We start from the raw sequence: 21,006 nt of genomic DNA on the forward strand, positions 1-21,006 counted from the left end.
GTTGTCAAACGTATGCAAAATTTTGAAAACAATAGTAATAAAAGTTTATAACTCTAACCCATAAACTATTGTGGCTGTATAATTAACTGTAATTGTTAGCTGTACTATAATGTTAAAATAATTTATATTTGATAACTTTTTTGTTTTATTATTTTATTTAGATTAGAATTTTTAATAGGTCAAAGACAAAATAAATTGAAACTCAAAATTGGTGTGGCAACATTGCGACGTTTTGACGTCACAAATTTAGATGACGCATGTACAAAAACACTTTAGGCTACACTGAAGGACTAAAGTAAGAAAATATCCTTAATTACTGCATAATGTACCCAAAAAGTGTTTTGCAATAAAAACTAATCGTTCTCATATTTCTAATTATGATCGTTATATATTGGGATGATTAAGGGAAGACGCACCTCGAAGTGTTTTATTGCAATTTTAACTGTAGATATTTCTATTTCAAGATAGCTATCGTTGGGCCACAGATGTAACCTCTACAGTTTGACACTTGACCTTAACGGCTTTTAAATGCTTATGTCTTCTGTAAACATTTCGGCATTACGTCGTTGTTTGTTGGTGTTGAAAGTAAATAAATAATAAACAATATTTTTAGCAAAAAAATTGAGCCGACTTCAAAAAATTAATAAGGAACTCACAAAATATATAAAAAATAGTCAAACTTAGAATTTTAACACAAAAAAAAGACGTTTTAAAATAAAATATGTACATAATAATCGTTGTAATAACTATCATTTTGAATCATCATTTTGAAGTCGGTGCCGAGCAACAAATTAGATTTGTTTTGTTGGTAATTTAATTTTGTGTATGTCATAAAATTACATTATTATTATTTTTTATTTTTTGGGCTCGGCACCAACTTCAAACTGATCAGTTGGTAGTAGTTAAAATAATATGATGAATAGATAGCTAGGTTTAGGTAGGTAAACTGCTGTTTTGAAACTGTTCGAAACTACAATTTCAATTAATTCGTGTGGTAGCCATTTTTCCATTTGTCAGATCTATCGCATCGTATGGAAACTCTTAAGCTATTTGAAACATTTAGCTGGGTTTCCGTCCTGCAAATCGATAGTTGGGATATGACGGAGCAGCCTCACTATAATTATTTAAATGCATTGGATGGCGTTGGCAGCAAATTTCTTCAAATCACCAACAAAAGTCTTCACCATGAACGTCCCATGATTAGTGTTTGTATACTCTGAACAACTCAATAATACTAAGGGAAAACGATCGAATTTAACAGTTGTTTACATTTATACTTCAAATGTTCGCCAATATATAGTCTATTCAAAATAACAGTGAACTTACGTCACCAATATGTTTAATGTATTGCCTGCCGCAAATTGTAAATTCGTTTTAAAGTCGGACAATATTTTCCTTCTCATTTTATTCTAGTTAAAAAGAGATGCAATGCTGTCTGATAAGTTCTGTCTGATAACCGAACTAACCTGCAAAAGTCGTCCGGTTTTCAGACGTTTGCAAAATTCTCCAAAATATTAATTACTATAGTTTTTAAACCGGTAAACGTTGTTTTAACGTTTTGCTTGTTTTCATAAATTTCAAATAGCTGCTTATTATTAGTCTGATTGAAAATTCCGAACCCAGACAGAACAGATTGCGTCATTTTGACTGTTAAATATTAAGTTGCTGCGGTTTTTATTAAACATATTTTTCAGCGTGTTGCAGCTGCACTGAATATTAATCTGGATACGGTTACTGAAATATTTCAAAAAATTAAAAATATAATTTTGAATTCATCAACAAGAAACCGTTCTTATACGAAGGGGGTGACGAATCTAGATCAAGATCGGCTTGATGTTAGCTCTATCAGAGATCAAATATACGAAATGTATAAAAAGAGTGAATAGTGTTTTCAATATAAACATTATTTAATAGAATTATTTCAGAAGAAACTGTTAATTTGAAAAGTATCCATGGTCAGCTTAGAGGTGCAGCTCTTTGAGGGACGTAGAACATCCTTTCATAAACCGTTAGGTAATATAGGATTTAAATGGTGTAAAGATAATCCACAAAGAGGTCTAAAGGAACTTCCAGACATTGCATATAAAAGCATATGATAAAATCAAGGAAGACTTATTATTTCAATAACATATGTGTAATTAGATGAGACATGAATATTTTAAGCAAGCTACTCATGGCAAGATAGTTGTAAATAAAGATAGTTGATAATAAAAAAAGTGTTAAGAGAACAAAAGTTGATGGAAAAAGGTAAGCGTTGGAATTAAAATTGATTAGGTTTTATTAGTTCACTGCAGATATATTGATCTTCATGCTGGAAATAGGATTAGTTAATAAGACATTGAAGAATCGATTAGACACATTGAAGAAAAAATTGACAAATTGTGGAATCATGAACAAATTTTAGATAGATTGGAAATTAACAGCTTAGGAATGTTGACTATTTCCAAGACAAGCTGATGAGAATGGAAACAACTAAAGGCTATGAAATATTTATGTGTCCAGGTATGTGTGTAATTGTTCAGAATCTACATGAGCATTTGGTGAAAACGTGTGAGGAGGGAAAGAATTCTAACTGTTTTGGAGATATGGCAAATGCAGAAAGATGTATACAGGTAGTAAAAGAACAAACTAAGGAGAAATACAACGATGTCAAAATGACTCTACAAGGAAAAACTGTACCGAAGGAAATAAGAATTAAGCGTAAAAGGTAAATATGCTCTCTAATGAAAGTAAAATATATCACTTGGATATACAATTGTTAATTAGGTGAATTAGGCCTCCAGGGGATACCACTACATAAAATCGTACCTGGAACTTTAACTCATAGATGGTGCAGAAAAAAAATCAATGTAACACAACCCTAACCTACAAATTATTATAACTGTATAATTAATTGTAGTTTTAAATCCTTCAATAATATATGCATTAGATGTAGTGTAATATTAAAGTAAATTATATTTTATAACAGTATTTTTTAATTCAATAATATAATTATTTTATTTAGATTAAAATTGTATGTCAAAGCCAAAATGAATTAAAACTCATAGTTCATGCGGCAACATTGAAACGTTTTATACGTCGTCAGTTCACTGTATTATTGAACGGACTATATCATTGATTAAAGTACATGTAAGCACCTAATATGGAAAGTAAAACAGTGAAATTCTATCGAATTTTTAGTAGCACTGTCCACGAATAAAATGGTGCAGGTGTAAATCGGGTAACAATTTTTTTGGAGAACTTACCTTAGTATCGCATCCATTATCGGCTCTCAGACAGAGTTTGACGTTGCACTGGTAATAAACGGAAGCTATGTAAGGAAACTTGTGAGCCTTGAATTGCACCTCAGCCTTAGTTGAATCCTCTGAATACTGGAACATGCCCATTATCTCGGAGTCGGTCGGGCATCCCTCCGAATCGATCAGTTTTTGTTCACCCCACCCGAGACCGTCTAACAAATAAGAAAAAAAAGTTGCAGTGCGATTTTACGACCCGCTATCTGAAATCATCGATTACCTTTAACGACACAGTCCGTTACACGAATACCGTATAGTTCCTGCTCGTCTATGGATACCACGAGACTCAATGGATCACCGATTTTAACGTTTTCGGCTACCAGATGGTTCGACGGTTCTCCCGAGTATATTTTCATGCTGCAGCCTGGCATGGTCGCGACTGCAGTAACCGGATCGACTGGGGACGATGTAGGACTGAAAAAAATGTTCACGTATAACAGAAATTGTCATAACAGAAGTGTCATATGCTTACACAGAAAAATGTTGAGGAATGACAGACTTTTTGACTATACTGTATACTATACCTGACTTTAGCGCTGGAAGACTCGTGTAAAGAAGAAGAAATAACCAGAAATTAAATTTAGAAATTGAGAACTGTATAGTTTTGGCGTATGTAACAGGTGGGGCAAAAGTCTTGCTACTATTTTGATTGCGCGCCATCCTGGTTATGTGACATTTAGCTCAGTTTTGCCACACAGTTTATACTGTGTACCAAATTTTATTATGGATAAATATGCGTCACAAGAACGAGCAGAAACAGTGACAATATTTATTGAAAATAATCGTTCCATTATTGCCATTTGGCGGAAATTGCGTCAAAAATATCCTAATTGTCCATTGCCTCACAAAACCACAATTTTTCGTTTACATGCGAATTTTCGACAGTACAGCACGACAGCAACGAACCTCTTGTGATGCCGAAAATGTGGCACTGGTGGGCGATAGTGTTGCAGAGTCTCCAGAAACATCAGTTCGTAGACGTGGTTCCCTGTTACATATTTCTGTACGCAGTTTAAGGCGAATTTTGAAAACTGATTTGAAAATGTTCCCGTACAAAATTCAATTAGTCCAGAAATTGTTATCGAGAGATCCTGATCAACGAGTTGAGTACAGTATTGCAATCCTAAGGCTGTCTGGTGAAACTGAAGATTTTTCGTCTAAATTGATAATGAGCGATGAAGCCCATTTTCTTCTCAATGGCCACGTCAGTAAACAGAACAGTCGGCTTTGGGCAACACAGAATCCTCAATGAAGTCACGAAACATCTTTGCATCCACTAAAAACAACTGTATGGTGTGGTATTCTTTTTATTATAATAGAAGAAAACGGCTGCAAGATTGTTCTCTATATTTAGTAGGATTAGCTTGGTGTGGTATACTATGAGTTGCTAAAACCTAATCAAATCATCAACGGGAATGGCTATCGACTACAATTGATGCGTTTGAGCCGAGTACTGAGCAAAAAACAGCTGGAATACGAGCAAAGACACAACTACGTTGTTCTTCTGCATGACAACGCTCGATCACATGTTGCAAAACCGGTGAAAACAAACTTGGAAACATTAAAATGGGAAGGGCTACCCCACCCGCCGTATTCTCCAGACCTTGCACTCTCTGATTACTACTTGTTCCGATATACAACCTGTCTGAGCGGCGCTCCACTTAGGAGGATACCAAAAAATAGGACGGTTGGTGCATAGTCTCAAAAGATACTTTTTTGTCTGACAATACCTTGAATAAAATACATTGTGCCGATTTTTCACAAATTTATTATCCTTTAAAACTAACGTATAGGCTTAATACATGAAAATAAATAGTACTCACTCCATTTTAAGTGCCTCGTTGTATGCAGTGTTGTTCCGTGTCGTGTAGCGACATCTGATGTGGAACCCTTTCCCTTGATTAGTGACTAATTTTAGATGTGGCTGAACGACGATAGTGTTAAAATATTCAATGCCGCCGTCATCCTGAAACAATGGAAATCGCTTAAATACATAACATAATTGTCGAAATAACACGTGTTAGGTTCCGGTAAAAATTTTACGATGATTGCTCGAAATGATGGTACCAGAACCATCGTACCGAAGCCGAGAATAGGACTCTTCCGCAATTATATTAATTGTTTACAATCCATTTCGGGTTTCAAAGATGTCCAAGGTCTTCCCGACGATTCTATAACATTAATAAATTACGTTATTTTTTGGTTTCTTTTGTTATATGATGGCTTTAACGTTGCATATCTTTTTTATATATAAGTTAACATATATTATAGCAGTTATAAAACGAGAAACGATTCTAAACACGAAAAATATTAATTTACTTGAAAATTATTTTATTCAAGGAAATAAGAGGCGACCTGTTGAACAAATTTACAAAGCGACATTGACAATTTAAATCTACTTGAACATTTACCATTCAGTTATATTCATTATATGATAATTTTCTCCTAAAGAAACGATCATGTGGTCATTGTCTTATAGTCGTTTCTATCCAAATTTCTATAGTATGCCTCCATAGAATGGCTTTCCAAGTTTTGATGACTCCAGATTACAATAATCTATGGCTGAGAAATTAAGCTACTGCAATCCTCTTTTGAGTGGCCGTTCACCTTGAACTGCAAGCTGCTGTCCAAATTCCAGTAGACTGTGTTAGTTTACTACTTCAGTCCGCCTTTGATGGCCTTACAACCTGAACTGTGATGTTTGTACCGGATAAATCCACGGACTAGGGGTGTTCTTCAAAGCTTAGATGTTTCCTAATTAGAATAGTTTAAGGCAAGGCTTCAAATCACCTTTCGTGACGTTACGGTATCAGCTGAATTACTTTTGCTCAAGCAATTGTGGAACGATTACCTGCAATATTAACCTGTCTTCTTTTCTTGATAATTAATTTGATTCCGATTAATTGAATGAATTGAAAAAAGAACAGCCTCATGATCTCTTCGGAGTCCTAGCAACTGCGCCATTTATAAAACTGATTACTATCTATATATATTGCCTTACAAAACTGCCACTTTAAACACGAAATACGTCACTGACGATTTGAATCTATTCCAACATACACCAAGCTACTTATGCCTAAACGTCCCACTCATCATCACTGTCTCATAGAGAGAAAAAAACCTAATACCAACATACCAGTTTGGGTTTGTTAACAAGCATTCAACAACTGACCAGCTCCACAGAATAACAGATGTTATTGAAAAAGCCTACGAAAGTAAAAAAGTATGCTCAGCTATATTCTTAAATGTAGCACAATCCTTCGATAAGGTCTGGCATGAAGGCCTAGTTCATAAAATACAGAAAATGTTACCAAAACAACACACTGGACTATTAAAATCATACATTACAACCAGAATGTTCAGAGTTAAACAAGAAGAAGCTTACCGTATAATAAAGAACCTAAAGCAGCTGTACCACAAGGAAATGTACTGGGACCAATGCTTTATCTACTCTACACTTGTGATATACCACAAATGAGGAATATTACGATACCTACATTTGCTGATGATACTGCGATTATAGCTGTCGGAGAGAATAGTGAAGAAGCACGAAAATTACAACAGGAAAGTGACAATATATATAATTGGACACAAGCTTGGAAAAGAAAAATTAATGAAAGTAAATCTGTGCGTGTGCAGTTCACCTACAAACATACCGTACAAGCACCAATAACATTAAATAATACTATCATTCCATATAGCAACAACGCTAAATATCTCGGAATAAATATTGATGCAAAACTTCGCTGGAAAGAACATATAAAGAACAATAAAAGAAAATAACTGCAATTGAAATATAGGAAAATGTACTGGCTAATTTGAAGAAAATCACAATTATCAGTACATCATAAATTGCTATTATCTAAGCCAATACTGAAACCTATATGGACATACGGAGTTCAATTATGGGGATGTTCTGCAAAGAGAAGCATAAATAAAATACAAATTTTTCAGAACAAAGTCCTGAGAGGTATTGTGGGCGCACCCAAATACTATAGAACTGATTACCTACATCGAGACCTTCAGACACCCATAGTCAGTCAAGAAATCAAGAGAATTGCAAGGGGGCATGAGGAAAGACTCCGTTCTCATAAGAATATCGAAGTATTGCAGCTTTTGGATACCACCAGAACAGGACACAGACTCAAAATAATCAAACCATCTGTTCTTGTGTAGCATTGTGTAGTGAGGTGTATATAATAAAAAATACAGCAGTGACATGTATAAACATTATTTCACCAGAGGCTGGGATAGGGCCGATGGGTCCTCCTAGTTATATATCTAGATTTAAGATATGATAAAGACAAATTGTAGATTAATCGGAAACGACTAGTAACAATGTAATAATTAAATAATAAAAAAATCATCACTTTCAGTTACATAAGCCCATTACATATTCAGTCATTTCATTCGGTGATTTTCTGTGTAAAATATCTGATTTTAAAGTTAATATATGTCCATCTATCTAATAAACGTTTTAGTTGATGTACTTCTTTATACGAGTATGTCGTATATTTAGCTGATTAGTAAGCATATTGGGGTGCATTAACTATAACTCTTTCGAAGTACTTAACACAAGTATTTTAAATTATATTCCTTTCGGCTTCTAAAAGGATATAGTGCACTGTTCCTTCATTTTTGTTCCTTCCACTATTTTGGAACCGTTAAATAGATGAATATCTGTAGCGACGCAATTTTAATTATTTATATTTGGGACAGTAGTGTAAATTTAAGTTTACGTTAATTGTAGAATTTTTCTGTTATAGAGTAAAGGGGTCTTATTTTATTAGATCTGTAACTGATGTTCTTAATATTTATGACATGGGAAAATAATTATGGTTTGAGACAAAATATAACATCGCATTGTATCGAATGTCTGGTAAATTAAGCCAACCAAAACAGGTACCGAATAAAGAGAACACATGTGTCCAAGAAAAAGGAATCCCATCGGCTCGTTGTCGAATGTTTCGGATAATGGAGGTTCAAGTACCGACTTCAGGCAAAAAAAGTCAGAAGTTAGACCTGGTAGAGGACTCCTTATGGCGCCTATAACCATAAATATCAAAATTACCTGAAATCGTGGAATTTTCCAGAAATCCTTAAGAGGCCGAAACGCACGTGTTCATCGGCGTGAGAAGTTCCTGGTTGGAAGGATATTTCCCACCCCGATATTCTGAACGAATCGGGTTACAGAAAAGGGTTTCTTGGACCAGCCTTGTCCACCACCACCAAGAACCAGAGGGAGGAGCTTCAGCGATAAAATACGTTGTATCGACAACGAGAGACAGCATCCTAAATCAGATAAAACAGGAGTCCCCCAAGGTCCCCATTAGCCCCAGCATTATTCAACCTCTTCATGTCAGACATCCCAATGACGAAATATGCGGTATATGGTATCGGTTTGTCAGGCCGGGACTAGTGGAAAAGCTTCAGGTAATGCAAAGTAAACTTCTCAGGCAAACTCTGAACGCGTCATGGCTTGTCAGAAATACCCAAATTCATCGGAAAACTGACACACCCGAAATAAAACGGTTCGTTTTCTCGTTATACAAGAAATTCCATGCAACCTCAGCTCTCTCCACATCAGATCCCTGTCAGAGGCGTTGCCAATCAGGTAACCACCAAGACTATACCCCCAAAAAGCGGTTCTTCGATCCGCCAAAGGTTCTTATACCCCAAATAAAGGGGCTTCACGGGCAATCCTCTCTTATCCTCTCGCAAGGAAACCTTTTTCAGGTGATATCAAGCCCAAAAAAAGAGAGATAACATTAATAAAAAAATTGTTAAAAAAGCATTTAAAATAAGTACTCTTGAAATCACTGAAATGAGCATTGATTGAAGAAAGCATAGTAAAAAGAATTGAAGAATCATTAATAAACAAGTAAGTCAGTATTCTACAGATCAACTGTGATACATTTGGCTAATATAAGAACCTCGTTAAAAAGTATGTGAGCCCCATTACTAAAATATTACAAATATAGCTTATAATGAAGACTGACAGACATCGTATAATGGTTCTGATGATGACCAAGCATACATAAGCCAACATTATTATTATTAAAATGTTGTTACTACAACAGGTAATATATATTTATACTTAAAACATCCATCATGGAAATTAACAATAAATTATTTGATAGTTAATATGATGCAAAAAATCGCTGTTTTTTTCGAACCCGCGCTGAAGATGATTCTTCCACCTTGAACGAAGGTTATACCGAAATAGCCGGTGACATCATCAAGGATGTACCGTATGCGTAAGAAAAAAATACCGAGACTGAGTGAGAGAATTAATGTATATCCATTTTACAAATACAATGTATTTCGAGTGCTTTGCTATGCTTAATGCTTAGTTATAAATTATTAGGTGTTTGAAATTGGTACAATACATATTAATCAAAATATTTCCCATCATTTTTACGACTTTTTCCCATCTTTTCAGTTGGTTTGTACCGATCTTTCCAAACTTTTTGCCCTATTTTCGAATGATTTTCCTACTGAATTTCCAAAAGCCACGGTACTGATTGATATATTGTCCTCGCCACTTAGATTCATTTTATTTAGGGAGTAAGCTTAACTAATATCGACTTTTCAGGACATCTTCTGTATAAATTTATTCATAGCCGATGGCATTTACTAAGAATGACGCGTAAAATTTTGATAAACGTAAACATGTCATTGACAACGTTATTAATAAATTTCTGTAATGCTTTCGCTCGCAAAGGCAGGTCTATTGTTTTTAGCGTTGATTCGCAATGGAGTAAATGTATGGGTATAAACCAGGTTTATCTTGGTCAAGTATAAATAGAACTTTAAAAACCATTCACTTTGTTAATATTATGTATAAATGTATATATTAGTTTTTGAGATTTTTAGTTTTTATATTAGATTTGAATAGATGTATTATTACGACTGATGACAGATACATCAACATAAGATTACTAATATGCTAAGTATATACTGATATACTTAGTATATACTGAGTTTAATTTAGTTCAATATTTTTGGTATTTTCTACATAAGTTTATTAAATAAATGAGAAAAATTGGTACAAAATTGGTATTTTTTGCATGTTTTCGGTGATACGGTGATACCGTGTCGAAAGAACGATGTTGGTTTGGCAGCGATCCAATCATAGATCCATTTTCCTACTTGCTATAAGACGCGACGGAATCTGATTGGCTCACTTCATTTCTATGGTACGTTTGTTATTTATTTATTTTTTGCGTCATTTTCAGTATGGCTGTCATAAGGAATTAGAGATTTTTAGAGATTAAATTATTAGTTCATTAGTATATATAAGTCGGTAGTACAAAAAATAAAGTGAATTATTGATCTAGGAGGTGTTGTGTATCCGGATACACAGATAGTAAAGAAATGCAGAATCGTTTTCATTCGAAGAAGTATTTGGATGTCATTAAACAATGGTCGATAGTGTTAAAAATCCCAAACCGAATGAATTGAGTATCAACGAAATTTATGATCGTTACATCATGTTTTGTTGTTGTAAGTTGGAGTAAGTTTTTTCCGAAAGAAGCTATGTAAACGGGTATATACTTTTCTTCTTGGACCAATAGTTGCAGCTCCAATAAAATAAATAGCAGCTCCTGAATGCAATAGATTTGTATAAGAGTAGGTCAACCGATATTCAACACACGAGGAATATTGCTATAAAATTTATTGCTCAAGTAAGAACAAATTTGTTAAAGTGACATCAATTTAATAACTACCTTGAGCGGTTCTTTTCATTAAAGAAAAAATGTTTAATTATCCATATAAATATATTGGCTTAAGGCTATTTAACCAAGATAGTTTTTTTTTGGATCCAGCTAATGGATTCAGGAATACACATCCTCGGCTAGTATGTTTTAGAAGTCATTTGAATCGTTTAACGTAAGTTAATTTTTTTCATCTCACTGGCCTTTAGGAAATTGTGAAGAGGAAGAAAATGTTTGAACCATGTGAAGAACTCTTTATAATAATTATAATAGAGGAGATGACTCTATAACTTGTAGATGTTCCTATATGAACAGACGAGCCAAGGCAATATATTATGCCTCAGAATATTGTTTCATTATAGGGCTGTCAGTAGGGCTCTTTTAATTTCTTCTTTTCATTAGTTTTTAATTTTAAAACTCTTAATTTATCCCGCGATATTTCCACGTCGATAATATAACATATTTTTGTGAAATATCTTTAAAAATGTAAATTCAAAACCTTTTATTTTACTTGTACACTACAAAATGATTTTCCATACTTATGTTTTATAGATATACTTATTTTTATATTATATTTATATTTTATAGATAAAATTACATTATATATTTATTGTTATCGATTATATTTATATTTATTTACTTTTACATATATTTATATTTAATTGAATTTTATTTGATAAATTTATTTCAGAAAAAAAATATTTTTTATTTAAATTTCATTGATCAATTAAACATAACCTCAAGGCTGTCACATGCCAAGCATTACTAATGAACCAATCAAATGTCGTCACAATAAAATATTTTTCTTACAGGTGTCTAGAATGGAGATTTAAATTAACCAATCAAATTACTTGAAAGGCCCATTATGGCTCCCTCTGGATGTTGGGCAAAGCAAAACTTTGCGCCAGAGTCCCCTATTGAGTTTCATCTCTATTACTCTATGAGTATATCCTTCACGTCCATGTCATGAAAGATAATGACTGTGACAGATGACGCTGCGGTTCTGTTAGGTTGTAGCAGCTCGTGAAAAACTACAGCTTGCTGATGTCACCATAATTATAGCTATAATTTATGGCGGTGAATATTTCGTTTCAGTATATGGATGTGTGTACTTTTCAGGACTAACCCATGACTTTTTGTATTTGGGATTCTCGTGGCAGATCCACCTTCCATTTTTTGTCATAATACGTTACAGAAAACTCATCTTTACATTCCTGATAAGCAAGGAAACCGCGATAATCTAAAGGTTTGAAGTGGTAGTCATTTTGCTAACCTGTCGGAAAATTCCCCGAGGGTCTGAGTTGAACGTTTCGTCTGATAAGTCTGGAGATTCATTGCTTTCGAACTGTTTTGATATCCGTTATTTGTCATTGACACCAAAACCACCACTTTTAAATTGTTGCATCGCTGTTAGTATGTAAAATTGTTCAATAGGCTTCAGCAGGAAAAATTCTTAAATCAAACAACAAAAGTAATGAATGTGGAGAATGCAAAGTTGAGCTTTCCCCAAATGGGAAAACGTCAAAACCATTAAATATAACAGTTTGGTTAGGTTGATGATGATGGCGATAATGAAATAAATATAAGTATCGTTATTGCCGAAAGAAAAAAAAACCATGAGGAGCAATCACCGACGTGGGCTTCAGAAGCCCACACATCTAATATGTCGAGAACTGTTTCAAAAATGGAAGCTTGCCATATTAAACGGGTTTTAGTACGCTTCAATTTTGAAAAGTTTTGAAATTATAGGTGGGCAAGCAATCGGGAAAAACAATATCGTTGTAAAACACACGAGAAACAGTAAAATCGCTTTCATCCGTCGATTTTTATGTAACCATATTGAAGGTCACGCCTAGAGAGTCAAAGGTGTCATGGGAAGACGCCGTAGCCTTTAAAATTAATATTTCAGACGTGGCTTCATAAGGAAGCGCAGTTAAAATATAAGATTCTATCATAGATAATAATTACTGCTTATTATAAATACGATTTTACAACGTATCTTGATGTTTAGTACACGTTACGATGCCTATAGTATATCCAATGTTTTTTGTACATACGTCATCAAGATGTTTAATGTATTGCCTGCCGCAATTTGTAAATTCGTTTTAGAATCAAACAATATTTTCCTTCTAATTCTATTCTAGTTAAAAAGAGACGCAATGCTGTCTGATAAATTCGAACGTGTAACGGAACTAGCCTGTTAAAGTCAAAATCAAAAACTTAACTATCAATATCACATCAAGTCACAACATTGCAAGGAACTTTTCGAAGTTTCAAACTGTTTCAAAGCTTTATAAGTTATTATAAGTTTCGTGCCTGAAAATGTGTATTTCAAAGAAAAAGACGCTGAAAGTCCTTGCTTGCTGGTAGCAACTTACGGTGACCATGTTTTAACTTTTACAACATATGGTTTAGGAAATTCAAAAGTGTTGATTTCGATGTGTAAGGCAAAGAAAGTTCTGGTAGACCGAAAAAGTTTGAAAATGAAACTGCAAGTGTTATTGGATGAAGACCTAACCGAAACTCAAAAACAATTGCAATGAGCAGCACTTCGATTTTTTGGGATGGCGTCCATAAATTACCTGAAAGATGGATAGGATATATAGAATCAAATATACAATATACCAAACAAAATAAAATCCTATAGACTTATATCATTGCTGCCAGTAATATGTAAGGTTTTTGAAAAACTCCTGTTGAAAAGATCAAAACCGATAATAGAGAGAAAAAACGTAATACCAACACACCAGTTTGGGTTTATTAACAACCGTTCAACAATTGACCAGGTCCACAGAATAACAGATGTTATTGAAAAAGCTTACGAAAGTAAAAATTATGCTCAGCTATATTCTTAGATGTAGCACAAGCCTTCGATAAATTTGGCATGAAGGACTATTTCATAAACTACAGAAAATGTTATCAAAACAACACACCGAACTATTAAAATCGTACATTACAACCAGAATGTTTAGAGTTAAACAAGAAGAAGCTTACTCTACAATAAAAGAAGCTAAAGCAGGGATACCACAATGAAGTGTACCACAATGAACTACTCTACACTTGTAATGTACCACAATTGGAAAATATTACGATGGCTATATTTGCTGATGATTCTGCGATTATAGATATCGGAGACAATAGTGAAGAAGCCCCCACGAGAATTACAACAGGCAAGTGATAATATAAATAATTGGACACAAACTTGGAAAATAAAAAATATTGAAAGTAAATCTGTGCATGTGCAGTTCGCCTACAATCAGACCTTACAAGCACCAATAACGTTAAATAATACCAATAATCATTCCATATAGCAACAACAATATCTCGGACTGAATCTTGATGCAAAACTTCGCTGGAAGGAACATATAAAGAAGAAAAGAAAAGAACTGGAATTGAAATATAGGAAAATGAACTGGTTAATTGCAAGAAAATTACAATTATCAGTACATAATAAAAGGCTATTATATAAGCATATAGTGAAACCTATATGGACATACGGAGTTCAATTATGAAAGTTCAAATACTATAGGACTGATTACCTACATCGAGACCATCAGATACCCACAGTCGGTCAAGACATCAAGAGAATTGCAAGGGGACAAGAAGAGGAAAGACTCCGTTCTCACGAGAATATTGAAGTCTTGCAACTTTTGGATACCACCAGAACAGGCCACAGACTCAAAAGAATTAAACCATCTGATCTTGTGTAGCATTGTGTAGTGAGGTGCACATAATAAAAAATACAGCAGTGACATGTATAAACATTATTTCACCAGAGACTGAGATGGGGCTGATGAGTCGTCCTAGTTTTATACCTAGATTTAAGTTATCATAAAGACAAATTGTAGGTTAGTCGGAAACGACTAGTAACAATGTAATAATTAAATAATAAAAAATGTCCAATACTTTGAATAAATACATTTTTCAATTTTTTTGAACATAAAGAAGTTTTTATCCTAAAAAACGGAAGTGACTTTCCGGTACACCCGGTATGTGGAGCGACTTTGAGGCATGTCGAATTTTACATAGTGGAATAACGGTCTACAAAACACGCAGAAATATAATCCCAGATGTTGAACACGAGCGGGGTGCCAGCAGCGCCAACTAGAACCCGATAACGAATAACTGGCAACCCCCAGACGTTTATCTGAGATGTTATTGAAGGATACTTCCAATCATTCAGTAATCGACTACCGTTTGGTTTAGAAGTGCCACCATCGACAGCCCAAAGCTCGTCACCAGGTAACACCGCTACCATCCCTTTTATCTATTTTGTATTTTCCACATTTTTATATTACTTCAATAAATAACGGTCACATAATGTAATCCACCACTGTTTCATTTCGTTTTACCTCCATTCACCGAAACCCTAAATATAACTAAATAATCATAATTTTAATAAATGGGCCACGTTTGATAAACTCTTAACAATACATTTAATCTTACGCGGCCCCCAGATTTGTCATCAAGGATTCGTGTAGGTGGTCTGAAAGGTTAATATTCCCAGAACACCTTACGATCTCATTTTATAAACAATTTTCAATCGCACTAAGTGAAAAAAAAAACAGGAAATCAACTATATGCGATAAATATATTCGCAAAATACTTTCTTTCCGATTACTGCCGAATATGTTTCTACTTCGCGCCCAATTACACAATATCTGATGATATAAGATCCCACCGCGTGTCTCTACATCTAAGATGGACCATAATGTATGCAAATTTAACCAACTAATTCAAATCAGAATCGTTAGAAATGTTTGCGCAACTGAATTCTAGTTATTGTGTTAGCAATATGGATGTCCATCTTCAGAACTATGACTATTCAACAGCAACGTTTGTTTTTTAATGTCGAAGGTAATAAGATCAAAAGGTCAAAGGAGTTATGGGATGTACAAACAGTGATGCGCAAAGTTGTTATAACAGGTCAATTGAAAAGTCCCCGGCCTGATACATAGAATGACACAATTAAATCCATATATTTTTTTAATTAGCCCTAACCCTCAAAAGATGTGTGTATAAATTTGACAGCTGCCAGATCATTAGTTTGTGAATTATAGAATTTTGAGCGAAACATCTTTTGTTATTGTGAAGAAAATAGATAAAAAGGAATTTCTCGTGTTGATAAAATATTGCTTTTTGAAGAGAAAAAATACAGCAAAAATTTGGCTTGATGCCGAGTTTCCGAACACTGCCCCAGGAACATCAACCATCAAGGATTCGTATGCTGTGGACGCATTGGATGCCCAAAAGAGGTTGTTACCGACGAAAACAATAACGAAATCCACAAAATGATTTTGAATGACCGTAAATTGAAATTGAATGAAATAGCAGACACTCTATAGATATCAACTGAACGTGTTACTGAACGTATCATTCACGAATATTTGGGTATGAGAAAGCTCTGTGCAAACTGAGTGTCGCGCGAGCTCGCTTTTGACTAAAAACAAGGACGAGTTGATGATTCGGAGCAGTGTTTGAAGATGATGATGCATAATAAACCAGAGTTTTTGCGTCGACATGTGGCAATGGAGAAAACACGGCTCCATCATTTCACTCCGAAGACCAATTGACAGACATCCGAGTGGACTGCACACGATGAACCCGCTCCAAAACGTGGGATAACGCAACAGTCGGTTGGCAAGGTTATAGCGCCTGTATTTTGGGATGCGCATGGAATAATTTTCATTAATTACCTTGAAAAAGGAAGGACCATTAACAACGACTACTACATATCGTTATTGGACCGTTTGAAGAACGAAATCGTCGAGAAAACGGCCGCATTTAAAGAAAAAGGAAGTGCTGCTTCACCAAGACAATCCACTGTGTCACAAGTCAGTGAAAACGATGGCAAAGATCCACCGTATTCACCAGATCTAGCACCCAGCGACTATTTCCTGTTCTTAGGTCTCAAGAGAATGCTCGCTTGGAAGAAATTTTCGTCGAATGAAGAGGGGATCGCCGAAACTGAGGCCTATTTTGAAGCAAAGGACAAATGGTACTATAAAAATGGTATCGAAAAGTTGGAGGGTCACTATAATCAGTGTATCACCCTTGAAGGGAGTTATGTTGAATAAAAAAAACAAATTTTGCCAAAAAAATGTGTTTTACTATGGCAGGCCGGGGACTTTTCAATTGATCTGTTATAATGCTCGATCCTCAGTACAAAATCGGATATGGTCAGGCAAACGTGAAGTAGTCGCTATCGTCCTTTCATTAAATCCAAAAAGAACGAAACGGCGAAGAAGAATTCGAAAAACCGGTCGCGGTCTCCGAGTCACATTGGTTCTTTGTCTGCTCTTGAACGCTAACGAACCACACGGGCTGTACCCACACGGTACGAAAGATGTGCCCGCGGCCTTAAAAGGGCATTGCTTTTTAAACGCACGAATATTCACCATAAAACGCTAGCTTCGATGTAAACCAGGTTTTTAAACACGTTAAAATTAAAATAAAAATGCACTGTGGTGGATTATGTTGGTTAATCCCGCTAAAATGTGCGAATTGCTGAATAGATTTGGCTAATTTTAGTTTTTAAATAAGTCCGCAGAAGGTTTATATAGTGAGCCAATATGGAATAATTGCAGGTCAATTGAAAAGTCTCCGGCCTGACACATAGATGGCGCCACTATAATTAAATCCGTATGTTTTTTAGTTAGCCCTAACTCTCAAAAGTAGCTTGTATAAATTTGACAGCTTTCGGATCATTAGTTTGTGAATTATAGCATTTTGAGTGAATTTTGTTATTGTGAAAAAAATGGATAAAAAGGAATTTCGCGTGTTGATAACGCGCGCGCGTTTTCGCGTGAATATTGCTTTTTGAAGAGAAAAAATACGGTTGAAGCAAAAACTTGGCTTGATGCCGAGTTTCCGAACACTGCCCCAGGAACATCAACCATCAAGGATTGGTATGCTAAGCTTCTTGGTAGCACAATACCCATTTTCTAACTGTGAAATAATATATAAATAACCCAAATCAATTCGAAGGGAGCCAAAATAAAAAACGGTTAGGAATGAAAAAAATTATGGTATAGGAAACGATAAGTAACGTCAATGTTTCGTAATTTGTTGACTTAATATAGTGAGTATTTAAATTGTCTGCTTTTATTTCTACTAAAATCTTAGTAATCGCACTTATCTTAATACATCTTTATTACAATGTATCTATCATATATTATTATATAAGTATAAATATATAAATATATATATATATATATATATATATATATATATATATATATATATAAATTAGTATTTTATCTATTCAAATGTTTAATAGGAAATCTATAATAATAATGGTTATTATTAACAAACTGAAAACCGAAAGCAACAATTTGAATGCAATAAAAAATCTCAATGTACTTTTATAAAATTAATAATATTTGCATCTGATTACAAACGTTTTAATAAATAAATTGTAGATTTTTTTATAATCAATCATAACCTACTTCCAGCATATCGACTATTAAAACACCCAGGCAATTTCACTTTCTTATAAGGTCAGTTTTCGTTATGTAACGATAATAGGATTTTAATTTTGCGACCAGCAGTTGTCTCTCATAATGATAACAACACGCATGGTTAATGAAAAACCGACAGCGACTTGTACGTGTTAGCTATAGTTGCTAGGAATGCAACCCAAGGAAAAGTACTTGATATAATTACATATATATTTAAACAGATATATGTGCATAGTTTGAATTATTAAAATAAATGTAATATTTACATGTAAATCGTAAATTTCATATTTCAAATTCATCAAATCAAAGCAAGGTTGTCGTCTTCAGAGTTTAAAACTTGGTTACTCGATATAGTGCGAATAAAAGTGTTTTATATATATATATATATATATATATATATATATATATATATATATATATATATATATATATATATATATATATATATGTTAGTTTAAATTCAAAAAGATAATAGGAACGTTATTTTCCAGGATGTGAAGGTTCAAATAAAATTTCAAAGGGATTCTGCTCTAACGTTTCTTCCTCTTTTAAAAGTAAATAGTGATAAACTTCAAGAAACTTCTTATGATCTTCTACATAAAATTTTCGAGCAGGAAGGTTTATTCTTAGCATTTCAGACCGACCATTAAGGACCCAAATGTGGAAAAATATTGATTAACCAAGATGCAATTCCAAATCGTTTAGTTTAATAGTCACTCTTACATTAAAATCTACATCGATAATGAAATTGAAATACATGTATTTCAGATGAAGTATGCACCCAGATACTATAGGAACAATTACTTCTACCAAGACAAAGAAAGATAAGGATTGACTCCACTCTTGTAACTCTTGGACAACACTGAACTATGACGCAGATTCAAGAGAATCAAACAATGTTATTTTGCGCAGATGTGTAATAAATAGTAAAAACACTGAAAACTGCTACTAACTTTTTTATTTTATAAGCAAGGGCCAATGTGTCTTCTTAGATAAGTACCTAGTTTTAAGTCATTGTAGAAACAAATTGTAAGTGTACCATTTTTATGTATCCGTTAATCCAATTTAATTAGACAAATTGTGGGTTGTTAATGATATGAAAAATATGTTAGAATCACTATTACAGAACCTAGTATTTCTGAATTATTTTAATCACATTACATCCATCTACAGAATTTAACAACAATTCCTATTAATTTTCATTATAATCGATCGTTATATATATATATATATATATATATATATATATATATATATATATATACATATATATATATATAAATGTAACGACGACCTTTCCCGTCAATGAAAGTACTTTTTGGGAACAGACTGACCTTTAAGTGTGTGAAACATTAAGGACGAACTTAATAAAATCAGTCTGACTGACATGAATCTGATATGTGATTATTAGTAAACAGGTTCTTTTGTTAGTTGAATTATAAGTATGTTATTTTAAACAAGTCGTTAAATTCATTTTAACAGAATATAAAGAGAACATGGCATAGTTATGAAAACGTTATGTACTTTTTACTTTTTAAAACCCATTTTCTTTAGAAAATCGTCAGTTTCAAGGATATTTGCTTCATGTAATTTTTTTTTCAATAAGAAAACATTTTTCTTTGGTTACTACATAACATTATATTACCCAATGGCATTATTTCTATTTACGGCCATTAAACTAATACGAAATAAACGATTAACAAAACAGGTGAGGACAGAAGAATGGGAGACATCATAAAAGAAAAAGAGATTTAATAACTGATCTAAAATAATATCAAGAAAAATAACAAGAATGAACAAAAAGAATGGAATTAAACAAAAGTATCAAGAATTAATTAACCATGATAACAAACACGAAACCAAGAATAAAATGGACATAAAATAAAATGACTGAAAAAATGATGAACAAAATAGTGTAGAAGAGACCGATCTACTCTAACGCACCTACAAAGTTTCTTCAGAACTCATCATAATTACCATATCATATCATCGGAGTAGTGTCCAAACCCTAAACTCACAAAGTCAGTTCGTTGGCATCATTTCAAGTGTATTGAGTTGCTTAAATCAAATCCATGGAGGTTTTTATATGAAAATAACATATATTTGCAACAAAACATAAAAAAGAAACGAAATACTTTTATTATTAATTAAATTTATTAATTTAATTAATTTATTAATTTTATTATATAATAAATATTTAAAATTATGTTTGTGTTCTCTTTCGAAAGTTTTGTTAATTTTTGATCAGATTACTTTTGTTGCATGGCACAATAACTTCCACTCTAAATCTCTTTTTTTCAGCTTCCTAATACCTTGTAGAAGGTACTTAGAAAATTAACAAATTAAGAAAATTGCAAGAACGGAAAACTTTCCGGCTTGAACGCCCATTTATGATTAAGAACATAGTTACTAGAAACTTTCGGCAGACTTATAGCCGGTAAATAAGTGAAAGCCTATTACGGTTTTCGTATATTAGTTATTTAAACAGCAAGAAAAAAAAGACAATATCGACTAGCTAGCTACACGTATTCA

General features: G+C 33.5%; 1 protein-coding gene and 1 long non-coding RNA gene across 2 annotated transcripts in view; one reads left to right on the plus strand and one right to left on the minus strand.

The window, feature by feature from the left end:
- pio (zona pellucida domain-containing protein piopio) overlaps positions 1 to 21,006 on the minus strand; it is a 65,376-nt gene that overhangs the window by 2,039 nt on the left and 42,331 nt on the right. The window contains exons 5-7 of the mRNA XM_076411521.1: positions 5,120 to 5,262; positions 3,517 to 3,710; positions 3,246 to 3,451 (exon numbers count right to left, since the gene is read on the minus strand). Of these exons, the coding sequence (XP_076267636.1) occupies positions 3,246 to 3,451; positions 3,517 to 3,710; positions 5,120 to 5,262 (543 nt within the window). The remainder of the gene's footprint in view (positions 1 to 3,245; positions 3,452 to 3,516; positions 3,711 to 5,119; positions 5,263 to 21,006) is intronic.
- Positions 15,136 to 19,419, plus strand: LOC143200826 (uncharacterized). Its single transcript, XR_013006823.1, has 2 exons — positions 15,136 to 15,256; positions 19,243 to 19,419. It is a non-coding gene; the product is annotated as an uncharacterized LOC143200826 (long non-coding RNA).

This window comes from Rhynchophorus ferrugineus, unplaced genomic scaffold, assembly GCF_030347505.1.
Source record: "Rhynchophorus ferrugineus isolate W39M unplaced genomic scaffold, kcgeb_rfMv2 rfM8, whole genome shotgun sequence".
Taxonomy (NCBI): Eukaryota; Metazoa; Arthropoda; class Insecta; order Coleoptera; family Curculionidae; genus Rhynchophorus; species Rhynchophorus ferrugineus.